We start from the raw sequence: 21733 nt of genomic DNA, 5'->3' as shown, positions 1-21733 counted from the left end.
CCATTTACATAAACACTATTGGTCGATTAAGGGTTTTGAAACTTTCCTCTGGGATTTTCGTACCATGCCGCGGATTCTCATTTTGGAAGTTGGACGCATTAGTAAAATGGTTTTAATATTGCAAACAGGAAAATGCACAAAATAAATGATACCAATTATTCTTAACCGCAATTACAAACATTAATTTCTTAATTAGGATCTCTGAAAATGAAAAAAGGAGAAATTTAATTTCTCTACTGTTCGCTACCAAACTGTTTTTATCTCTTTTCTCAATATTCGTCATTAAAAACTGAAGGTGTTTATTTGGTTGCTCTTTTACTGCTTGTTTCGCGCGCTGCTAGCACTAAGTGAATGCAAATTTGCGAGAGGAAGCGATTCGGAAGAAACGAGCGAACACTTCGGTCAGATTATCTCCGTGCTCCGTGCTATCTACTTTACTTCTCCTTAACCAAGGTCAGGGGACAGTGCATGAGCCATTGCGCGAAATGAAACGTACACTGCCCTCTTTTACGCTCATTCCGTCTTCAATTTGTCGAATACCATAGGTTAGACAGGAGTGGCAGGCGGAAATTGAGCGACTTCCGTCGGTTCCGTGAACGCAGTGCTGTTGTTGAAGGTTAAACACCGGTTCGACAATGTTGGTAGCACTTTTAGTTGTTAATTGGAATCCGACAGAGCTCCCGTAGGTCGTGGCAGCGTGGTTTTCTCGTCAGCCGAGCGAAACTGTGGCTCTGTCGGCTCGCAGTAGAACAGGTCAACGATGTTTGCCACTTTGCACATGGAAGAAAGGCTCCTTAGAGGTTCCGTTAGCTCGATAATGGCCGCGAATTTTTTGTTCCAACAGAAAGAAGCCTTTTGACTGACAGAAGGGAGTGTAATTGACACAAAAATTGGCGAGCAAGAATTGACGTAAGAGGGTTGAATTTACAGAGCACGGTTGACAGAAGGAATTTCAATGGATGGAAGAGCCTGTCAGATTGACAGAAGCGTGAAAAAGATATCGGAAAACGGAAACTCAAGACGTCTGAAATATTAATAGCGGACCACCTGGCGAGACAAACGTCGCGGAAACTCCGCTGTCTCGCTCGACGTTTAGGCGAGTTCCACTTGTTTTTCCTCGGTGTTTCCGGCCGAAAGGAAATCGAGAGATATTTCATTCCGTGTCGAGGAATAATAGCATCGGAAAGCTCCGCGGCTCTTGGAAGTCGTTTGTGTAATGCACGTCAGACGAACGCGCCGCTGGCACCTGTCAATATTTTCTAAGGGAACTTGCACAAAAGCCCGCCAGCAGCTCGAGAAGACAGTACGCTAACGCGACTACCGCTTCGTTGGACAATACGCCCATTTTGTGTACATTTTTTCCTATTCGAGCGACATCATTTGCAAATGAACAGAGGAATCCTTGGAGAAAACAATTTATTCTGGACCCAGTTTAACTTTGAAGCGAAACGCGCGATAACTGCCAGTGGGTATCGATTTGCTTCGTGAAAAAGAAAATATACAGAGCAGCCTTGTAATTAGAGCGGGCCTTTGGACACACAAATTCCGCTTGCCAGTTTGTCAAATTTCAAAGCGTCATAACTCTCGGAACGCTGGGTCTTTAGTCACATGCGATCTGCAGCTTACGTGGAAGATTCAGTCGGGAAGGGGTGCTGTTGACTGGTAACAGTAATTAAACTCGGCAAGGGCGACGGGAGAAATTATAAAGCTGCAAATATTGCAACTTCGCTCGTATGGTGGAACTTGGTACACCCCTACCTCGGATTTCAGAGCCTAACAGGTTTTCCTCCTATTTGACCTACACTTTTGACACACTACTGACGTTACTGTCTCATGCAGGTGTCTGTCACTTGCATTTCCCTGCAGATATTGGTAAATTCTTCTTTTGTGAACAGGCCTCAGAATTTTTGTATACTACTTAATTCTCTTATATTTTTAATTTTTAAGAAACTAGAAATAAATTTATTAGACATTTCTTGCACTACCACTTGTCGTATGATTAAGATCTCAGCGCGTAAACTGCCGGTCGCTCCTAAATTCGTGGGAGATCGATGCACAATGCATCGATCCCAAACACTCGAGTAATAATACAACCAGTTTCGAAGCCCATATGCAATAACTGGTTCGTGACTGGTCACGTGGTTGATTAAGAAGCACGCAGCCAGCCACTGTCAGCACCATGGCTTTCGCGAAATTAGGATCCAGGCAGAAACTAATCGTGGAACCAGAGCACGGTCAAGTGCCTCGCCTCGATGATCCAGTGGAATACAATCGCGAGGCAAAACCACAATGGCAGTCGGTGCGGTTTCGACCAATCGATCCGCTCAGACGCGGAATAGAGACACCACTGTGGGTTTTTACCATTCGATGGATCTCTGGAGGGTCCTTGGGGCGGTTCCTAAGGATCTCCGTGTCGCAAGCTACGGGATTGAATCGAATCTCGTCGAATCTCGACCGTTCCATTACAGGATAACTGTTTTTTCAAAGCTGCGCGGGCTTTCCTATTGAATCTGTCGTCGATATTTCGATTTCTAAAAGATTTCCTGTGGGGTGCTCCAAAGTGAAAAAGGTGGAGACGAGTATTTGGTGGCAGGATCTTTTCACAGTATTGAATGAATAGTACTTTCCTTTGATTATATTTTTAATAAAATTTTAATTCCATATTTTATTAAAATTGTCTTCTATAATTATAACTAAAATATCGACTCCTACGGGTTTCCAAAGATTCCGCTTTCAGTGCGGTCAGTTAATGTCCAGAACTTACAAATAAATATAGTTACACTATTTGAATTAACTAGTTACTCCTCCCACAAAAGTTTACCTTTATAAAAATGTTCCTCCCACGACTTCTCCACTTACTGTAATCACTTAGGGGAGAAAAATCGTGATAGGAGGTAATCGTCCCCACACGCGGACGCTCTGGTGACCAGCCGGAAGCACAGTTCCGGTAGGAACCCAAAGAGAAAGACGTTCACCCTTGAGAATGGCGTACGTAGACGTAGAGAGGATGCCCGTTAGAGCACATTGGTCGTTGGTACGGTCGGTCGACACGGATGATGCTCTCGGGGGTCGGGACAAGCTCCGGAGAAGCTCTGATCGTGGCGGTCGTGCGGGGCTTCGAGCTTGCGCACTCTCGCGCCTGGAAATCGCGGAGTCGGTGCGCGAGGGGCGCGTGGTGGCACCGGGGGTGTCAGTCACGGCCCATCTGCCCACCATCGAGCACGTAAGTCCGTAAGCGGTTACTTTTTCACCCTCTGAGGAACCACTTCCTCAAAACCCCTCGTCACGACTCCTTTTTGTCTCCGTTCTTCCATCAGACTTTTTATCTCGTCACTTCCCAATACTTCCACGACCTCTCGTCACCCTGTCTTTCTACCCCCGCCACGCCGTGTGTGTCTGACACTTCACTCTCCTCGAACCCCGAATAGTTTCAGTTCCCCATCGAAATGGCCGACGTACAGCGAGAATTTCATACGTACATGGATTTTCGGAGGTGCGCGAAAGAATTCAATGGGGGGGCCAGCCGGCGACGGTTACAGTGATTATGGCGAAAATGGCGGGCACTCTGGACGATTTCGCGAGCGCAACCCAGTCAGGAATGCTGGTACGAGGGATGAACGTGTAGTCGAACGCAAGTGTTCGCGGTTCTTTTGTGCACAGAGTGTGGAATCGTTTTCTCGTTGAATCGACGTTCCGGCCGTGTGAGTGAGACCTTTTCGGAGGCAACGTGCCCTCCCCCCCCTCTTTCGTTCGCCAGGAAATGGATTTCCTTTGGGCTAATGTCTTTTTCTTGACTGAGACTCTCGGTGAAAAGGCTGTGCCAGTCGAGGTTCTTCCCACGGGACGCGTTGTAAGTCTGGCCGTGTGGCTCCTGACGAATCGTTGATTCGAATCACTTATTCTGCCGTATTGTCGCAATCCTTGACCAGTTCCACTGGACCCGCATGGGTATCTTAATGGAATTTTATTGGCGAGTGGAGTTAGTTTGAATTTCGAAGTCTTTAAGCATGTTTCCTTCTAAAGAAGTTTCTTGGAGAATAATTTGAAAGCTTCGTTTCAGCTTCTACACGCGAGCACGTGATGCACGCGTGACGCGTTCAATTTCCCTCCAGTTTTGCGTACATTTTCATAAATTAACAGGGACACTCAGGAAACGTGTACGGTCTTAGGAAGAATTGCCCCTTAATTAGAGGGTCATTAATCACTCTATAATAACAAAGTGTTCTTTTAAACGGATATAATTTATCGTCAAGTTGTTACTTCCACTTTCGACGATATCCACTGTGCACAGAATTAGTTCCTCAGCTTCGAGCGAGTAGTAAATGAAAAGCTCGTGGAATTGAGACTTTCAAGAGCTTTCTTTTGAACGCGTACGTCGGCCACTCGAAACACTCGCATCGCGTGTACGCGCGACGTCTTGGGGAAGGTGAAGTTGCCTCTTCGAGGAGGACGAAGATGACCACGTGCGTCCCAATCACTGATGAACACGAGCAGATATCTCTTCCCGACCTGGCCAAGGAAATACTCGAGCGGTTTGGCATTAACTTGCACCGCATTGCACAAGAGCATCTTCGACATTTAATAATACAATTTCTTGTCGAAAAAGAGAAAGGACGAAGCGAATGAGGAGTGTTCCCTTGGCCTAGATATAGCTTCCGATATCGATGAAAAGGAAATCCACCTTTCCTTTGACCGATTTTTCGTGTACAGTAGAATGTATGATAAACAAGTGTCCTGTTATCTGAGTTTCACTATTCTTTTATTCAAACCTTTCTTTGTTTATCATAGAAAGAGAAGCTTCGGTTTAAAAGTGACTTTTCATAAACCAATTACTAAAGTAGTAAATTAATCATGTTCTGATAATAATTTGGCGTCACTAAAAGCAACGCCAACACTTCCGTATCTCTACTATTTCTATGATTATTATTAAAAAAAAGTATTCGGCGTGAGAAATATGAGCAATTACCCAGCTGCATTTCTCGTTAATTCATACAAGAGACATTCTACTGTACACACACTTACTCTTCCAAGCAGGTGTACCTAACTAAACATCTAATTAATTCCGAAAACTGTCTGGTCAAAGAGAGAAATCTCACTTCCTTCAGAATCCAATTAAACTGAAACAACCGTCGGAAGCAGCGCCGTTCCCGCTGGAATCGCTGAAATACTTCAGCGACGGCGCTTCCGGGCGACGAGCGTTTCGGTTTCGCGAAACATCGAATTCCTCGAGTGTTCGATAACTGGGAGTTCGCACTGCCTGTCTCGTTTTCGTAGAATAATAGCCAGAAGGCCGCTTAATCGAGTGGCTTTTAAGCATTCCGCGCTGTTCAGCGTTTCAGGATGCCCAGCCACGATCAACTCTTTGTCAGTGGGCTTCTATTTGTTAATGCTGATTTGTTGCCAGTGGAGGCTGCTTTGATAATCGACCGATAGAATCGACGCTCCAAAACGAACTGGTTTTGCGGGAGCCGTTTAATGGGAGAGGAATGACATCCCGATAGAATGCGTCCGGCTCGCAGACGCGCGTAATCAAGGGAATACAGACTGTCCCTGCACAGACACGATAAACCGCGAGTGGACGAGATTGATAGGCTATCTCGGTCCAACCTTTTCGTTCGTGTCTGTGAAATTTATGACAGAATTCGTCTGTGGAATATCTGGGGGTATATTGCACGAGTTTTAAGGGATATCATTAATGCAAATGAGACTAGATTAATTATGAATTTTATGCGATACAAATTTTATGTCTTGGAATAAAAGAATCGTCAAAGGAATATTTCTACATAGTCTAGATTATGGAGTAAAAAGTGACTTTAATGCTATTGCAAGTTGAATGTTAATTTGGTGTGCGCAGAAACGTTTTGAATTATTAGCATCTTTACCCACACCTGTAACTGTTACTAGACCATCTCTAAAGAGATGTTTCGTAGGGTACAGCTTAATAATTTCGCTGGAACGTGTGGTTTCGTATTTAGAAGCCGCAGCATCAGGCTTGGTCGCAATTTCTTCGTTAATTACGCTTCCTTCGTAAATTATATCTGGAATGATGGGGCTATCGAAAAACTGCATTTGCAAAATGAACTGGCTGCATATGTAATACCGTTACGTTGACACACATATGTTAAAGGTATACCCTTAGCATATCGAATCGATAATCAGATTATAGAAGCCAGTGAAGTAATAAAATGGCTTTGGATATTAGTTTATCTTATTTTACAACATATTCTTCACTTTGGAGACCTTACGCTGCTAGTTCGATTTGGAGGTAATATTTCCAAAAATCAGCTAGTCTTCTAAACAGTGAAACCTGTTGCCTGGTCCATTAAATTATAACAATTAATACAAGTGTTGCGTGTCGATGATCGTTAACCCACGCGTGCCTGAAACAATTTTCCTAATTTAACGATTATGCTCGTTAGCACACTAACACTTTTGTTGAGATTACGGCCCTCTGTGGGTGCAAATGCAATATTTGTTAACGAGGTTCAACTAATCCTGTACATGACGTATCGCGTTCTCCTGAAATGGGTTTCAACCATAAACCAGTGATTCAAAGCTTTGTAGAGGATATGGTTTGCTTTTGATAGAATGTAATATTGCAAGTAATAAATATTCTGGCAATTATGTTTCAATGTAAATGCTTTTATTTACTTCTCTCGATCTCCTATTTTATGCATTCAGCTGCATTCGAATACATTCAAGTTGATTTCTCCTGAAACCTTTAATCTTCCATTTTATGCGCACAAAGAAGTCATAAAAAGTGGTTCAAAGCTTTCAGAGTAGTGTTTTGAACCGTCTTATCTTTAACGACGTTCGCGACACCCTCTGTTATCACGAATCTCTGCCATTTCCAATTGTAATTACTTGGAAGGGTAGATACGTATCTGAAAGTCGTGTACCATAAAAGCAGGAATAATAAACGAGGGCCATTGGTCGCGTAGAAGGTGTTCAACCCTTCTGTAAAACATGCGAAATTCTAGACTGATAGTCGCGTGAGTTCGAGAACGAATTTTTTCCAAAAGCCCACGCGACCCCTGATAACGATATTTTTAGGCGGGTCGGCTGGACACCTTGTCATTATCTTCCATCATGCATCGAGTCGTTGCACCCTCAACCACTCAATTCTATTTCCAGCAATCTTCAGTAAAATTCACCACCGAAGGGAATTATGAATGAAGTTGAAGCCATATTTAAACTGCTTCGTGTTCCAATCCTCGTTGTCCTAGGAAAATCGTTCACCTGTATAAACGATATGCTAGACAAACTTAAGAGAGAATTAAGTTATGTAAAGGGAATTCCACTTTCTCAGGTGATTTCGTCGTGCAAACTTGATTCACGATTATCACAGACTTCTTTAGCTTGAATAGGTCGTTTCAATAACAGTGTTTCCCTGATACTCGATAATCAGTCTTTGACAGACTGAATCGCGCTTCGATAATCGAAGGAGAAAAGTTGCCTTCACGCTTGAAGGGAGCAAGAACGACTTTGAAACGATATTCCCACGAGATTGACATACCATTTCAGAGGATTTCTCCTCTGCTCTCGTGGAACAGCATAGGAGGGTAGTCGCGCGACGACAAACGAGCTGCCTCGTCCCATCGGCGACGTTCCAGAGAATTTCTCTTCTCGTCGGAGGAACCCAGGCCCCTTTAAATAGGCTCGATTTATTCGAGCGATAACCAGGGACACTCGTGCCTTCTCGCGATGCATCTCCCTGTCGCTTTTCCCTTCGTTTCCTGTCAGCCCCTCCATTCAACGTTTACGCTCCCTTCGCTGACCGCCTCTCCTGCGACTCTTCCGTTTCCGGTCGCTTGATCACGCGAGGAATGTTTCAGTCTTGAGAGAAGTGAAACTGTGGAAAGCCTTATGTTTCTTTTCAAGGCAGTTTAAGTAGTTTAGGAAGAGTATTTTGGAAAAAATAGAGGGTTGGGTAGAGAGGTGGTGGAGGCAGCAGTTATAGGTGAGTGCTTCGGTGGACCAATGGGTCTAGAAGCTATCAGCTCGATCCTGGGCTACCATTTCTCTATTCTCGAGCCTTTCCACCGCGTTTCAGTCGATTACAGGGTCTCTTTCTGTGACGAGAATGACCATGCAGTTCCACTTGGCTGTTGTTCAACTACCTCTCCTTCGATAAGGAGTGCCTCCGAGGCAGAAGCGTTATTCTCAGGTGTGCCTATCGTTAATTGCCGTGATTATCTCGATTATATCCCGTTCAGTCTCTCTGCTCCCCAATTATGCCCTTTATCTCCTCAGTGCCTCTGATACCTTCGCTGCATATGAATTTCGGGAGGCCATGCTCACCTGCATTCTAATACACATAACTAAAATAAGCATTTTATAACAATATTCTTTATGTATCGAATTATTCGAGCTAAGACTACTTCCAGTGACTATCTTCTCAGTAAACTGGAAGCTATGAAAAGCTCATGCTTTCCCCAACCAACTCGCGTTTGTTATCGCAGTCAGCCTTAAAAGCCTGTTCTGGCGTAATCTGTTGCTCACAGCCGCCCAGATACTTTTCACCTCCGCCCTGAGCGTGGGAGGTCGAAGTCTACAGACAAGTAGTCAATGACAGGGACGAGTTTCGTGTGCCCTGCCCTCCCGCAGCTCGATATCGTAACTAGGACGTGAACCTGGGCTACCTAGCGTGCGCACGCGTACGCACGCAGCGTGCATACACGGCGATTTCGGTGTAAACCACCCCCGTTTCGATAAGCCGCCTCGGATCGTGTAACCGCTCGAGATTCCTGCCCGACTAGTCGAAGACGGTGTCCCAAATTCAAGCTGCCACTCTTCTTGTCCCGGATGTGCCATCATGTCCCGTTCTCTAATAACGAATCTTGGGTCTTGACGTTACTGGAATAGAGAATTGAAAAGCTACCTAGTCATTGGGGAAGAGGCTTCCGTAAATTGTCAGAGAAAAGTATAGAGAAAGATTCTGAGTTGCATAGGAGGTAATTTGAAGGAGGTTAGCAATAGGGAGGTGGGCCTGTAGATTAATAGAAAGCTTGTATAAAGAGTTTTCTTAAATACTGAAGACTGAATAAGAATGTGCGTTTCTGGAGTGAGAAAACTGCTTCATCTTTAATGCTACTCCCCAAGCGCTGTGCAAGCTTTACACCTACAATTAAGAAAACTTACAATTCATTAAAAAGAACTTCATCCTTTTTTCAGCCCTTTTTTAAGAGTGTATTTAAGACTCATATTCACCATGATTTTCTTTACCCACATTTTTAACATAAATCTACCCTATTCATCCAAACATACAAGTCTATAAATTCAATAGGATACTAAAGCTAATGACTTTTATGAGCGATTCAGCTCGTTAGAGCTTTCTACGCCAAACGAGAACAGCGGATCGTTTGAGCGTTCGTTAAACGCAGTTTTGATAGACCAGCAGCTTGCAGACCGCTTCGTTAATGCTCCCCATGAATAGATCATGAAACGCTACATTGTCTTTCAGCCGCGGAAAGAAATGGCATTGTTCAGAAGTGTCTCTGGAACCAGATACGATAAGAAATTTCGCTCAGGGAAGTTTATTGACAACGGCAACAGGTGCAGGCCGTCTTCCGCAAAGTCAACCCTGCGTGACGTCCGCTTGTTCGCTCACAAATCGCCCTTTCATCGCGCTCATTTTGTCCTCGCAACACCGTACAAACTTCTGCTTCCTATGACGTCAAGGATCCCGACCTCGACGAGTCTTGTCAGTCGTTTTTCTCGCGGTGGGACGAGCAACCACTCGAATTCGCCACAACGAAGACGCAACATTCACTTACATCCCGCGTTAATATGTAACAAGGAAATTCTGTGACCCGGGGATTGGCGACGGGCCTGGCTACGATCCAGCGTTGTCAGCGACGAAACGCTACCCTGGAATACCTCCCCCGTGACGGTTTCCCATAAATCATCCCCCGAGCCACGGATGCGGGATGGAAACTTCACAGACTGATACAACTCATCGAAAGAAACAGAAGAGTTTCATCAAGACTTTTGAAAACCATCGAGACTTTGAACAGTCCTCAGATTTGACCAGTGTTGGAAATGACTCTAACTTTTCCTCATAAATTTTTTAGTAGCTGTGGCTATGCAATATTATCGCTATCATTCAGGGACTTGGCAGTTCTGTTTCAATAAACTTATTATACTTATTCTTTTTATAGAGATTTTTATACCTTTTTTTGTAGCTAGTTCTTTCTGCTGAATGTAAGGCTAACAGCGCGTTAATTGAACGACAGTTTTGATTTTAAAAAAACGAAGAACGAGAATGTTAGGCAGGAGGTCACAAATGAGGAATATTTTTAGCGTTTATTAGCCACAAGCCGTGCACTCGGCTCGTAAATCTCGCGGTTGGACTGCGGATGCTGAGCAATATTCGCCTGTGTATCGATTGCGCACATAAAGCAGCCTTTGTTACCCTGGAGCCGTTAATCCTCGATCCTCGGTCTCGCATTCGGGGAAATCGCGGCGCGGTAGTTAGGGAAAGTCCTGTGTCGCGTACGTGAAAAGCTTCAGCTGGAAAAGGCGATTCGGTACGCGCTGGGACGCAAAAAGCGCGAAGCTCCTGGATCCCTAGCTCCACAGTCTATTCAGACAGGGATTACCAGATTTTTCGTCGGATGGACCCTGCCTTTTGTCAGTGGACAGTTAATGTGACTGCTGCTGGTAGCCCTGTGCCGTGAAACGCTGAGCTAAATGAAAATTTTGCGCCTCGATTCGATTTTCGGTTAGACGAACGACGTCGGACGTGGGATGTCGATTTATAGGGAAGACTGGCAGTCGATCGACGATAATCTCGTAAGACACTATATCGCGACACGCTCGCAAACGCTTGCCGATGGCCTGGGGGTGGGGGAGTTAGGCGAACGAAGGACGAAAGATGAAAGGTTGGAGGAAGACAGGGTAGAGGGGTGTAGGATAAAGGACGGAGGATGCAGAACGGAGGATGGAAAACAGAGGTCGGAGGACGTTGGGGGTGGAGGTGGGTGCAGCGTGGGAGTGATCAATACTACCCTCCACGCCAAGTTCCCGCGGGAGTGACAAAGATGGGCCAGGACGCGCGGAAGACGCGATTTTCGGAAGAGGAACTCTCGGACGACCGTCAGCTTCCTATTTTCTCGGAACCAGACCTATGAGATATTATTTCGTGGTAGGATTGAATCAATAATGCGATTTCAAGCGAAAATGTTCAGTTTATGTCGAGACTTTTACGTAGAATTATATAGTGAATCAATATAAACTTAGCAAGGGATTTATATATTTTATGAGAATCGTTTTTTAACGAGGCTACATATATCAGTTAAGGCTACTTTATGGCACATTTTAAGACACCTTCAATGATCAGACTAATGAGTTTTAAATGGAAGTTTCTCCTAGCATCATCATTCAGGTTGCACAAACGATTCTTCTATCACGTTCGCTTCTTGAAGACGGTGGTCTTGTTTGTTCTACACTCCACGATGTTCAAACGGGATACACTATTTAAGATCCACTCGACTTGGAAGAATAAACGATCATTATCTGTAATGCTACTTCTTCAGCAGGACTTACATCAAATAAAGTCTTAGAAGGTATTTTTTTTCGGAACTGTTGAGAAAAAGTAATAAAAAAATTGTGCAAGATTCTCATCAGCAGGCACCATAAGCTTTTGCAACGAAACTTCGCATACGTTCGATGGGCCGCTGTCGATGAGACAGCAACAAACTCGACGCGACGGACGTGTATGCACGCTGCTGGTATGCAGAGAAACGGAGTCAGTGGGCTATCGATGGCGTGGCTGGTTGTTTAGGTTAACAGCCCCCAGTCACGCACGACCGAACGAATGGGACGCGCTATATTGTTCTGGATACACGACCAGCCTGTCCTTCCTTCCCTTTGGCTCGTTTTATCGCTCGCTTTCTGCGTGTCTCTCTAGCCACGTTTGTGTCCTCGGCTTCGATCCGCGAGCTCGACCCTCTAGCCTCTAGAAAGTGTCCACGCGTCGCGTGGAAATTGCTCCTACTAATGATATTTTAGTTTGACACCCTTTCGAGGCATGTTGTAGTAGATTAATAAGTCATTCGCAGCTGTTTTCAAGGGTCAGTTTCTGTCTTAACTAGGTGGTGCTTTCTGTATAGGGATGGTTATACTGTTAAAAGGAAGTATGTCAGAGCGATACAATTGAAAGCTAGTAAAATTGATTAGGTAGAAAATCTCAAATTATTTTTTATTGCTATAGTATTTTATGTTGCACACATTTATAATTTATATTTATGTTATTACATTACAGTTCGATTGACGTCCCTGTACTTTCATTTTACAAGTACCTCAATTGTCTAATTCTTCTGTCCAGATCGTTCGATAAATTCGCGATTTCCTTTTGATGAGATATCTGATAACGTCTGGAGCTATCGAATTTATTACGCAAGCTTTAAACCGAGTCCTTGATTCCTCGTGGGGTGTACAACCAACGTGACAGCGCAGCAAGAGACAAATTCCCGCTCGTTCGTACGAGAAAATTGCAATTTCGAGGGAGGTTCGAGAGGCCGCCACCCCCTCCACTCGGAACTTCCCGGGAAGCTCGTTATCAATAATGAACGAAACACCGGGAGATCGGCCTGTTCGACGAAAAACGATAAATTAGGAAGGAACTGGCTGTGCCCCGGAATTGCTTAACGTGAATGTTTCATTAAATCCGTCTTCCTGCTTCCTGAAACGCGAGCGAAGATGTATCGCAATTCACCCCTCTATCGCCGATTTCTTGGTACGTCAATTCCTCTATTCCTCCGACATGGGTTGAATTTTCGCTTTAGAGATGAGATGAACCGATTTCTTATCTAGATAAAAATTTCAAATAACAGAGAACATAAATAATTGTTAGTTCGCTATTTTAAAATTCATTGCTATTTTAATGATGTCTGACAGCTGACACGACGCTGCGACTGTGCAAACGCGACGTGTCGAGAACGAAGCGTCAGTGACGGTTCGTTCAAAGCCGCAGCCCTTCTGCCTCAGCCGCCATTCACGTTCCTCTTGGTCTCTTTTCAAGCTGTTTTCTCTCTATTACCATCACGTCAAGTCTGTCAGGTTCGTCCTCGAGCGCACCGCAGGACCGATACAAAGCGACATTAATCCGCTTTCCGGTGGCTTCGCGCCGCGACGTTGCATCGGCAGTCGTTTAATCGAGTTTCAAGCTTCCGACGGAGGGAGGCCGCGTCACAACGACTCGCAGAACCGAGGGAATCGTGACGAGAGTAGCAACTGATTGTAAATTCTGCCTGTCCCGCTGGGACAACATAACGTGCGAACAAGTTGTCGTTAGAATCCCATTGAAACGCTTATTTTCACTTAGGCGGAATTGTAACTGACTGGAGTTCGGAATATTTTACGAGGAGCTAAGAAATTTATCTTCTTCCAAGTATCGTGAGCTCTGCTTTCTTCCTGTGCACTTGTTATAGATTGTACTGTACAGAATCCTTTAACGAAATAGGGAAAAATGTCTGACAGGGTCTACTAGATCTATCCACGTGCAAAAATTAAACTATCAATCATACTCATCGCGTACGCAAACATTGTTAAGGTACCCTATTTTTGATCAAACGTCGTTGTTTCATTCGTCACGAAGTAGGCCACACCGTAGATTAATCTTTCCGTTTCGAACACGTCGCTCCTCTGCGAATCGGGTCGAAGTTTTCCTCATCGAAAACGAGACCTGAAATCCTCGTAATCCCGTCGAATTCTGGCACGATCTTCTCCCAGAGGATTCGTTATCGACGATCCGATTTCGCGGCTGGTCGATCGCATTTATCGTATCGTTTCGCCCGTTTCGTCATTCGATGGCACGAGGCAAGCTCGAGACGCGATTTAAGAGTAGGCAGGTCGGCAATGGACCGGAAGGAAATACTGTCGCGCGATACGACCCGTTTCCACGGGGGATGAAACACGGTAAGAGGATGGTGGATCCAATATTTTAATTTCGAGAGGAAAATGGTTGTCGATCGATGCCCACCACGCACCCGATTAAATCCGTTCGCTTTTTCTATAGACGGCTGATTGTTAGCCCTGGTCGGCCAGAAATTGCAATTTTTCAATGAAACTGGCCCTCGAGAAATCCCATCGGAGTTTCAATGGCCCGCTCTTATCGACGTTATTACTCTGTCGTTCGAACTATCGTTACCATCTCCTGCCGGCTTCGGGGAGAATAAAATCTGCCAGGCTCTTTTCTTCGGCGTACTCCATGGAAACTGAGCTACGGCGGCTACTGAATGAGGAGGGTATAAATTAAAAATAAACTCTTAAGAGTTTTGGTTAGCCTATCATAAGAAAGTACTAAGAACTTTTTCCATAGATTGATAAAGGGTACTTCGTTCGAGGCGTTAAGGCTTCCTCGTGAAAGCCTGCAGCTATGAAAAAATTCCTAATATTTATGATACTTCCTGGTGATTAAGTATCTGGAGAGTTACGATATCAATTAATTAAAAAATGATGCTCCAAGTTTCTTCGTACTTCACAAGAAATATGAGTGAAGTACGTCTACATCGTTATAAATGCCCCAATTAAAAAAAAGGCAGATGTACCGTGACTAATATAGTTGCGCCATTCGTTATAAAAATCAGATCAGATTCGTGGAAACATTCGCGGGTATCTGATTTTAGATTGCAAACAGCTAATCGATAACGGGGTCGTAACTTATTCAACCGTTACACGAGAATCGAGACTTCGTAACTACGGTTTAAACAAACATTCTATACATGTATCCCCTACAAAGAGTAAAAATTACCCTGTCGCGCCGTTTAATTGGAGGCATTCCATAGGAAATTCGAGCAGGTTCGCCACTCTGCGCGGAATCGATTAAGTAGATCCAGACGTCCGTGCGCGGCCACGCCTCGAAAAGCAACCTGTAACAACACGGCCGTCGGGTAGCGTTCTTAACGGGGCTTTTACGTTTCTCTGGCGCGTTACGATCGTAAAACGCCACTTTGTGGTTCCTGGTTTGTTATCTAAACTTCATTCGAACTCGTCGGCAACTGACGCATTATCGTGCTTGCTTTTTAAACTGCTAAGTGGTTCGTTTTCCAGGCCAGAAACGCGACTGCATATCTGGGAATAATTAAAGGTAAACTCGCTCGTTTCGCTCGTTGCAAATGATCTATAAACTTCATAAAATATTTTACCTTTTCTTGGGCTAGTATAATCGCTGGTATTTTTTACAATTTCTTCAATATATTGTTAATTTAATGTTAAAGAACACATTAGCCTCATCGCTTATCGCTAGTACGGGAGTCTATAACTTCACTCAGCGATTGCTGACACCTTTACAGAGATTTTAGAGCGATTGTACGACGATCGAGATAAATTCGGTTCCGTCGAGTGTTCCGAAGCAGGCGTCATCCTCTGGGTCCTGCATTAGGCGCGAATAACACGGTCTGCTGCATCGATTTAAACTTCCCCTGCCCCGCCCTAACCCCGTGACACGTCCTGGCTCGTGACGCGAGCTTATCGCGGGATTCTCGCGTCTCGTTAGAGCGAAACGCGAATTACGAGAACGAGGTCTGCGTCTAATTGCGTGGGCGAAGCGATTTAACTTGCCCGGCTCCCTCCAGTTTCCAAATTGTTACAATCTGCCGCTCCTCGAGATACAGCAGCAGTGAAATATTCGTTATCAGCGGGTAAACGGTCTGGGAGGTCGTGTACTGGAAGACAACCGCGATTTTTTCGTAAATTACAGCCGACGCTGAGCTAAACACGCCACGGCGCTAGGCCATTAACATGCAAATTCAATTTGTTCGTGTAGGCGATTCTTCCTCTCGGTTCAGGGGATACCACTGAACCTGGGAGTTCTGGAGTTCGTCAAAGTATTGTAAAAATTGTGGTAATGAAGTACGTGGGCGAAATTTATGAAACTTTGGAACACACATTTGGGGGAGAATGATGACTCTTGTTACTGATATAAAACCAATTTAAAACTTGTTCTTGAGGATACTTTACAAAACATGTTAAATGAATTTCCTTCAATTTTGCTGTGCCTGAGAATTTGATAATATCTCTTATGTAATATAAAGAGAGAGTCAAAGATGCACTCGTTTAACCTCAAAGGCGACCATTGTCGAGATTCTCTACAGTGAATTTTCAAAGCAGATTTCCTTTGTCACGAATGATGAGCTTGGGTGCTTATCATGTGACACACTTTTTTGTGGTACTTGCTTCATTCCGTACTTGTAGCCTGCTAGGAGAAGTAGAGAAACTTGTGAACTGTCTACTCACTGAACTACCACCACTTTGGTTCAAGATTTCTTATTAGCGAGCTGAAAGGGGCAACTTAAATCGTTTCAGCAAATTATTTCGAATAACCGATCGGGATATCTCTGTGGCACATTCCGCCATCAAATTTTTCATCGCCACCTAAATTGCTTGAGCGCATGGTGTGAAGAGGGTTCACTCGAGTTCTCAACAACATTTTTCCCCGTACACGTCTGCGAAATCTATCGAGGCGTCAGGCGAACGAATTTAATTAGAAAAGTTTCGCAGCTGAAGCCAGACACAAACGCGGCCCATTCTACTTTCGTTCTCGTCATCCTGAATAGGCCACTCCAGACCTCACTTCTAAGAGAATTTTTCGCGTTTTCTGTCGCTCCATCGCAAGTGGAAGTCTCTCCCGGAACAAGAAAGAGAGAACAACAACAGGTGTAACGCGAGGAAGTAGACTGTAATGCTCTCGCGGAGTTTTGCCCTTTTTATAGCTCTTGATAATAATACACGCGCTTCGTGAGAGTGTCGATAGAAATGTGAGACGTTCTTGTAGGATCTGGTACAAACATTAACCTAATGACAAAACTTTATGTACCTATGAAGTACGATATCAAAGCCTAATTTGAAGTTAATATCGAGAGCTATTCTTAGTTCCACTGTACTCTTATTGTTAATACACCCAATAATCGAAACTCTAAATAATAGAAAGTGTAGATACTCAAGGTCTAGTTAATCAAGGTTCTATTGTATTAGATACACGTTCTCCTGAATTGGAACAACTACTGATCCAAAAGAATCAAAGGATTCCTTAATTGATTTTCAATTATAAGAATAACTAGTTATATTCTTGGGTACCTAATCATTTAGGAATCCTCTCACTAGTGTACATACATTTCCATTGGCAACAAATCAAAGAAGCAGTCACCCACGTTTTGGTATCACTCCCGATAACTTCCAATAGGCAATTGCTTGAAAATCTTCTCTAAATTACTGAACCGGTGTCAGGAATACTAGGATATAATAAACCTCCACCCACGATTTTAGACATCATAAAAAGTTTGTCACGATATCCTTGAGGCACTATTAAAAGTTTGAACGCTGGCAACAAATCAAAGAGAAAGTTAGTTACCATTTTTAGTAGTTCGCGATAATTTTAGCTGAGCGATTGCGAAGTATCGGAGACGTGCACGTGTATTCAATTATTTAAACGGGCAGGCAGTGCACTTGGTTCTTCCGCAACATTGTTGCCCGAACAAGTGATCGATATCTAGACGAAGCGCAGAAAACGGTGAAACGCGAGACTCCGTCAACGAGACTGTTTCTTTCTAGATCCATGGCCATAATTGCAATAACCAACGACCGATCGATCGAGCCATGAGGACGCATCAGCTGCGGCTCGTGTCGCCTGGAATGTAGTCGTTCGAAGGAGCACACAAAATTCACGCGTTAAAACAAACAAAGAATACGAGATCAAAAAAGAAAAAAAAGAAAACTGAAATTCACAAATTATATTCATTAAGGTTACTAGCTCACGAAGGAATAATCCACTAGAACTGACGGCGACGTAGCGACAGGCAAATGTCCTCGTCGAGCTTCCACGAGAGGCCGTCGACGAGCTACTCACGAGAAGCGAGCGGAAAAGGAGACATCAACAGCGACGCTGGTCGTCGCTCAGCATCAATTTCTCCACAATAAAGGCTCGTTAAGACGAGGGAAAGGAGAAATCTAGTCAATCTTAGTTGTGAAACCCCTGGCTGTGTTTATCCTTAAAATCGTAATCGATAGTGTTCAGAGATCTTGTCCCTTCGCTTCGAGACGAGGCAGAGACCGCCAGTAGAAGAGGTCAAGCATAAGATCGGCAGCGAAAGGGACGACATCCGTACCTTAGTCTTTGGTCAAGTGATACTACAAAGAAGAGTCGCGTAATAGATATCGTGTAGTACAAAAGTAGTATCCGCGAATTTCCAAGCCACTTGTACATACTCGCTCGTGGAGAGTCGAGAGTAATCTGTGTGTGATCCAAAAGCAATAAGAAATCAATTCTCTTTCGTCGTTAAGTATCTTCGTTTCCGGGTACCCGGTATTTGGCTGTGCATCACTGTGCGCGTATTTCTCGGGACGGTCGAGTGAATCAAAGAAAGTGCAACAATGGCGTTCGCCGCGGCGAGAATGATCCTTAAGGACAAGCGACGGAAGGCCAGCAAAGAGGACTTCACGCCGCGAAACAGGAGCAAGGTAACATCCACGTGAATATATTTTCAGATACACTAATATTGAGCACAGTTGATGGTAATTGATATCTTACGATACAGGGTGCTTCATAGTTCTTAAGAAATATCTAAAGACGTGTCATGGCAAAGAAGAAACAACATTTTTTCAGAGGAAGATGTTTAAATATCTTTTAGGCTGCTCAGGAGTTACACTGGGGTTGATATTTCCCTTTCGCTCCTTTGAAGTAATCTGTATAGTCTGAAGCACCAAACTAGACGACCTTAACTTGAAAGCTTCAGGCATAAATTGACGATTAATAAATTTAATAACACTGTCAACCTTTTAATACTCTTAGAAATTCCCAATAGAATGTTCAACGAATCAATCAGAAAACCGAAGGTGTCATACATCGATAAACGCGCAAGATTATCTTATTCCAGATCGTGCCCAGTGTTGTACAGTTCTCGTTTGCAGCATTATCTTTTATAATTGACGAGCAATTTAAGGTCATCCAGTTAGGTGACTCACCCTGCATTACTCGCATACCTAATCGCTAATGATATTATCTAGCTGCAACACGTATCGTTTACCATATTCCTCGTAACATGCACAGGGCCATAAAAAATTCTCGCAATGTTCAATGGCATTCGTGGCGTCACGGCAGAACTCGAGCGAGCACGCAACATACTCGAGTGTAGAATTTTACACAGCTCCCATGACCAGTCGCGTCGCATTTTCGAAAGGGTACGACCAAGGGAACCACAGAGCGTCCGCATGAATCTCGTTACCCGCCTGCAACGAGAGAAGCAGATTACGCGAGTACAATTCATAACGCGCGGGGCGACATTGGAGACACCTGGAAGACCGAAAGGGGATCGGGGCGCAAGAGGGTGGCGGCGCGGAGGGTGCATACTAATGAGCACACCGTCGCGGCGGTGCGAGAGCACGTCGCTTAAGCGAGTATTTCCATTCGGATGATCGATCATACAGGACATTTTTTTAACTACAATGTATAGCATTTTTCTGGAGAATTTCAAGTTCTGCTGTGCCTTACAGATATTTTTTTCGAAGCTGGTTTTTCTTATAACTATATCCCTAAATGAGAATACTCCATTAATCTAATGACGTACTGTTTTTTACTCCGTTCTACAAAAAGGGAGAAGGACATATGCGAGAGTGGTATATATAATAAGTGGCCAAACCGCGGGTTTTAGATAATTGGTCGAAGCTCAGGGAACGGGCACTAATGAGGATCAAAGCCAAACGAAGGAACGATAAGAAAGTTCGTTACATGGCCATGTCCCACCGCGAACCGGAAATTAAATCCGCCTCTACCGGACGACGAACTTTCCCAATTCGATTGTTCGATTTGCCGCTTATCGGAATGCTGCTGCTCTTTCTCCGCGGCTTTTTTCGCAAACGTTATAATTAAGACGCCTTTGGGGACTTCGTGATGCAGAACAATTATTGGCCGACTTTGAAGGGACTTTTCGCTTTAGACATCCCTGCTCATCGTTTGCTGAATTGTTGGAGAACGTTTTGAGATGATAAGAGTACATTCCTTACTCCGAAATTACCGTGGAATCATCTGCTTAATTCTTACAAATAAGTGGCTATTTTGAAATATTCATAATAATTAGATAACCAATTGTGTGTATTTCATTCCTTTGAAAACCGCGCTCCCGAATGCTTTCAACAACGTGTAAACTGGGCAGGGATATCTCGATTCGCCTCTACCGTTTTATCGCCTCTCGTTTGCGTTAACCAGATCGTTATGCTCCCAGTAAGTTACTGTCGTCCTCCGTTATCGTGCTCCTGGAACTCCATACGCGCGTTATACACATTTTCTCGTCCGGGAGAACCTGACACGCCCGTTCCCAAACGAAAAATTATTTCTATCGTAGGAACCGAGTTAAATAATCCTGAATATTCGGGGATTTGTCAAACCATTAACTTCTGAAAATGTCTAGCGAGGAATCGTAAACAAAATTTTATATAGCTATTTTACGCAAATTCTCTTCTCATATCTAGTGTCTTTATCATAACTGCATTGAAGCTGAATCGTCGCCTATCGATTCAAATGCGTCTATATTTGACTTTCCAAGTCCTTTTTGTCGTAAGAGCTTCCCATGCCGTAAGATTATTCTAAAATTTTGAATTAGTCTTTTTTAGTTAGCCTCATATAAAGTGATACGCTCATTGAAGGTCACGTTGTATAGCCGCGTATTGTGGAGAATAATTTGCGTTTATTCGCGTGTCGAACGTGGCACGTATCTCGCGGCAAATGGCTCCCCAGTCGCGTAATTGTTTTGCAAATTTTCACTGCAAATTTTCAGCTTGTCCATCGTTGCCCTCCCATAGCGAACATCCAATTAGCGGCAGTTTACGAATGACTGGAATTTTAACGATCCATGAACTCGCGCCGGTTTTTGAGCTAGTCGCGAATGGAGCACCCTCAACGCTGTTCTTTCATTGCGTCCGAGCAATTAAACGCTTCTCGTTGCTGACCAAAAGTTGAAAGCGTTATTCGTTAAATGGCGAACGTTTTAGGAAAGATTTTGCTGGCTTTATACGGAGGAAGCAACGATATTGACGGTACGAATGCAAATGAGCTGAGATTCCTTGCTCAAAGGTGGCTGAGTCCTTTCTTCCTTGTGTCTTGATTTCGAGTAAAGTTTATTTAAAAATTATTCTTAATAGAATGAGTATTCTATTAAATTTGATTATTTCAATGAATATTTGAATAAGAAATCAATTATAAAATGATCGGAACTATCGTTGACCCATCCCCTATTTTTCGTGGAGGAGGAAACAATGAAGTGAAAAGTTTCTGCGACGGTATCTTTCTTTCCGCTGAAATCGTGCTCCTCCATTCGAAGTGAAACACGTTACAAGGGCAAGTTGGAGAGCTCGCTCCGTGGAATCGGCCAACGAGAATCTCGCTGAGTCGAATAACTGGTATTGAAAATCGATAGCTGCCGATAACGTGCTGTCGATCCTTTCCCACTGGCGCGTTTTATGTTTCAGAAAATGCTCGGTGCACTCACGTGAATCGGACCAGATTTCCCCCAGAAAATTCCCGTTTTTTTCGCTAAAGAAATCGTGACATATTTTCTTTGAAAGATATTTCAGGGGAGTAAAGTTGGAGCACGCTTTGGATACGAGCGGGTTGCTAAACGCAGTAAACGTTTATTTCTCGGCCACCGTTCGATCTTTGCTCGTAAAATTAATGTAGAGTATTTCATTCCCAGATCGCTTGCTCGATACGATACGATACGGTGATCGAGTCACTACTGAA

The 21733-nt window shown here is 43.9% G+C and overlaps 2 protein-coding genes across 6 annotated transcripts in view; both read left to right on the top strand.

The window, feature by feature from the left end:
- The window catches only part of LOC143182752 (neo-calmodulin), a 69878-nt gene that overhangs the window by 23906 nt on the left and 24239 nt on the right, over positions 1 to 21733 (top strand). For 2 of the 5 annotated variants that reach the window (XM_076383948.1, XM_076383945.1), the window contains exon 1: positions 18332 to 18459. The exons of the other annotated variants lie outside the window; for them this stretch is intronic. In XM_076383948.1, coding sequence (XP_076240063.1) covers positions 18373 to 18459 — 87 coding nt within the window. In that variant the 5' untranslated portion in view covers positions 18332 to 18372. Of the gene's footprint in view, positions 1 to 18331; positions 18460 to 21733 lie in introns of those variants that run through there. 5 annotated transcript variants of the gene reach the window in all.
- Positions 2984 to 17695, top strand: LOC143184153 (uncharacterized). Its single transcript, XM_076386186.1, has 2 exons — positions 2984 to 3223; positions 17554 to 17695. Exons 1-2 carry the CDS (start codon positions 2984 to 2986, stop codon positions 17638 to 17640), a joined length of 327 nt encoding a protein of 108 aa, XP_076242301.1. The 3' UTR covers positions 17641 to 17695.

This window comes from Calliopsis andreniformis, chromosome 9 (assembly GCF_051401765.1).
Source record: "Calliopsis andreniformis isolate RMS-2024a chromosome 9, iyCalAndr_principal, whole genome shotgun sequence".
NCBI lineage: Eukaryota > Metazoa > Arthropoda > Insecta > Hymenoptera > Andrenidae > Calliopsis > Calliopsis andreniformis.
The sequence above is the reverse complement of the archived record's forward strand: the minus strand, read 5'-3'. Positions and strand labels throughout refer to the sequence as shown.

Coding starts and splice junctions, on each gene's coding strand:
- LOC143184153 (XM_076386186.1), top strand. CDS start 2,984: ATGGCGTACGTAGACGTAGAGAGGATGCCCGTTAGAGCACATTGGTCG. Junction 3,224..17,553: donor ATCTGCCCACCATCGAGCAC/GTAAGTCCGTAA, acceptor GTTTCTTTCTAG/ATCCATGGCCATAATTGCAA.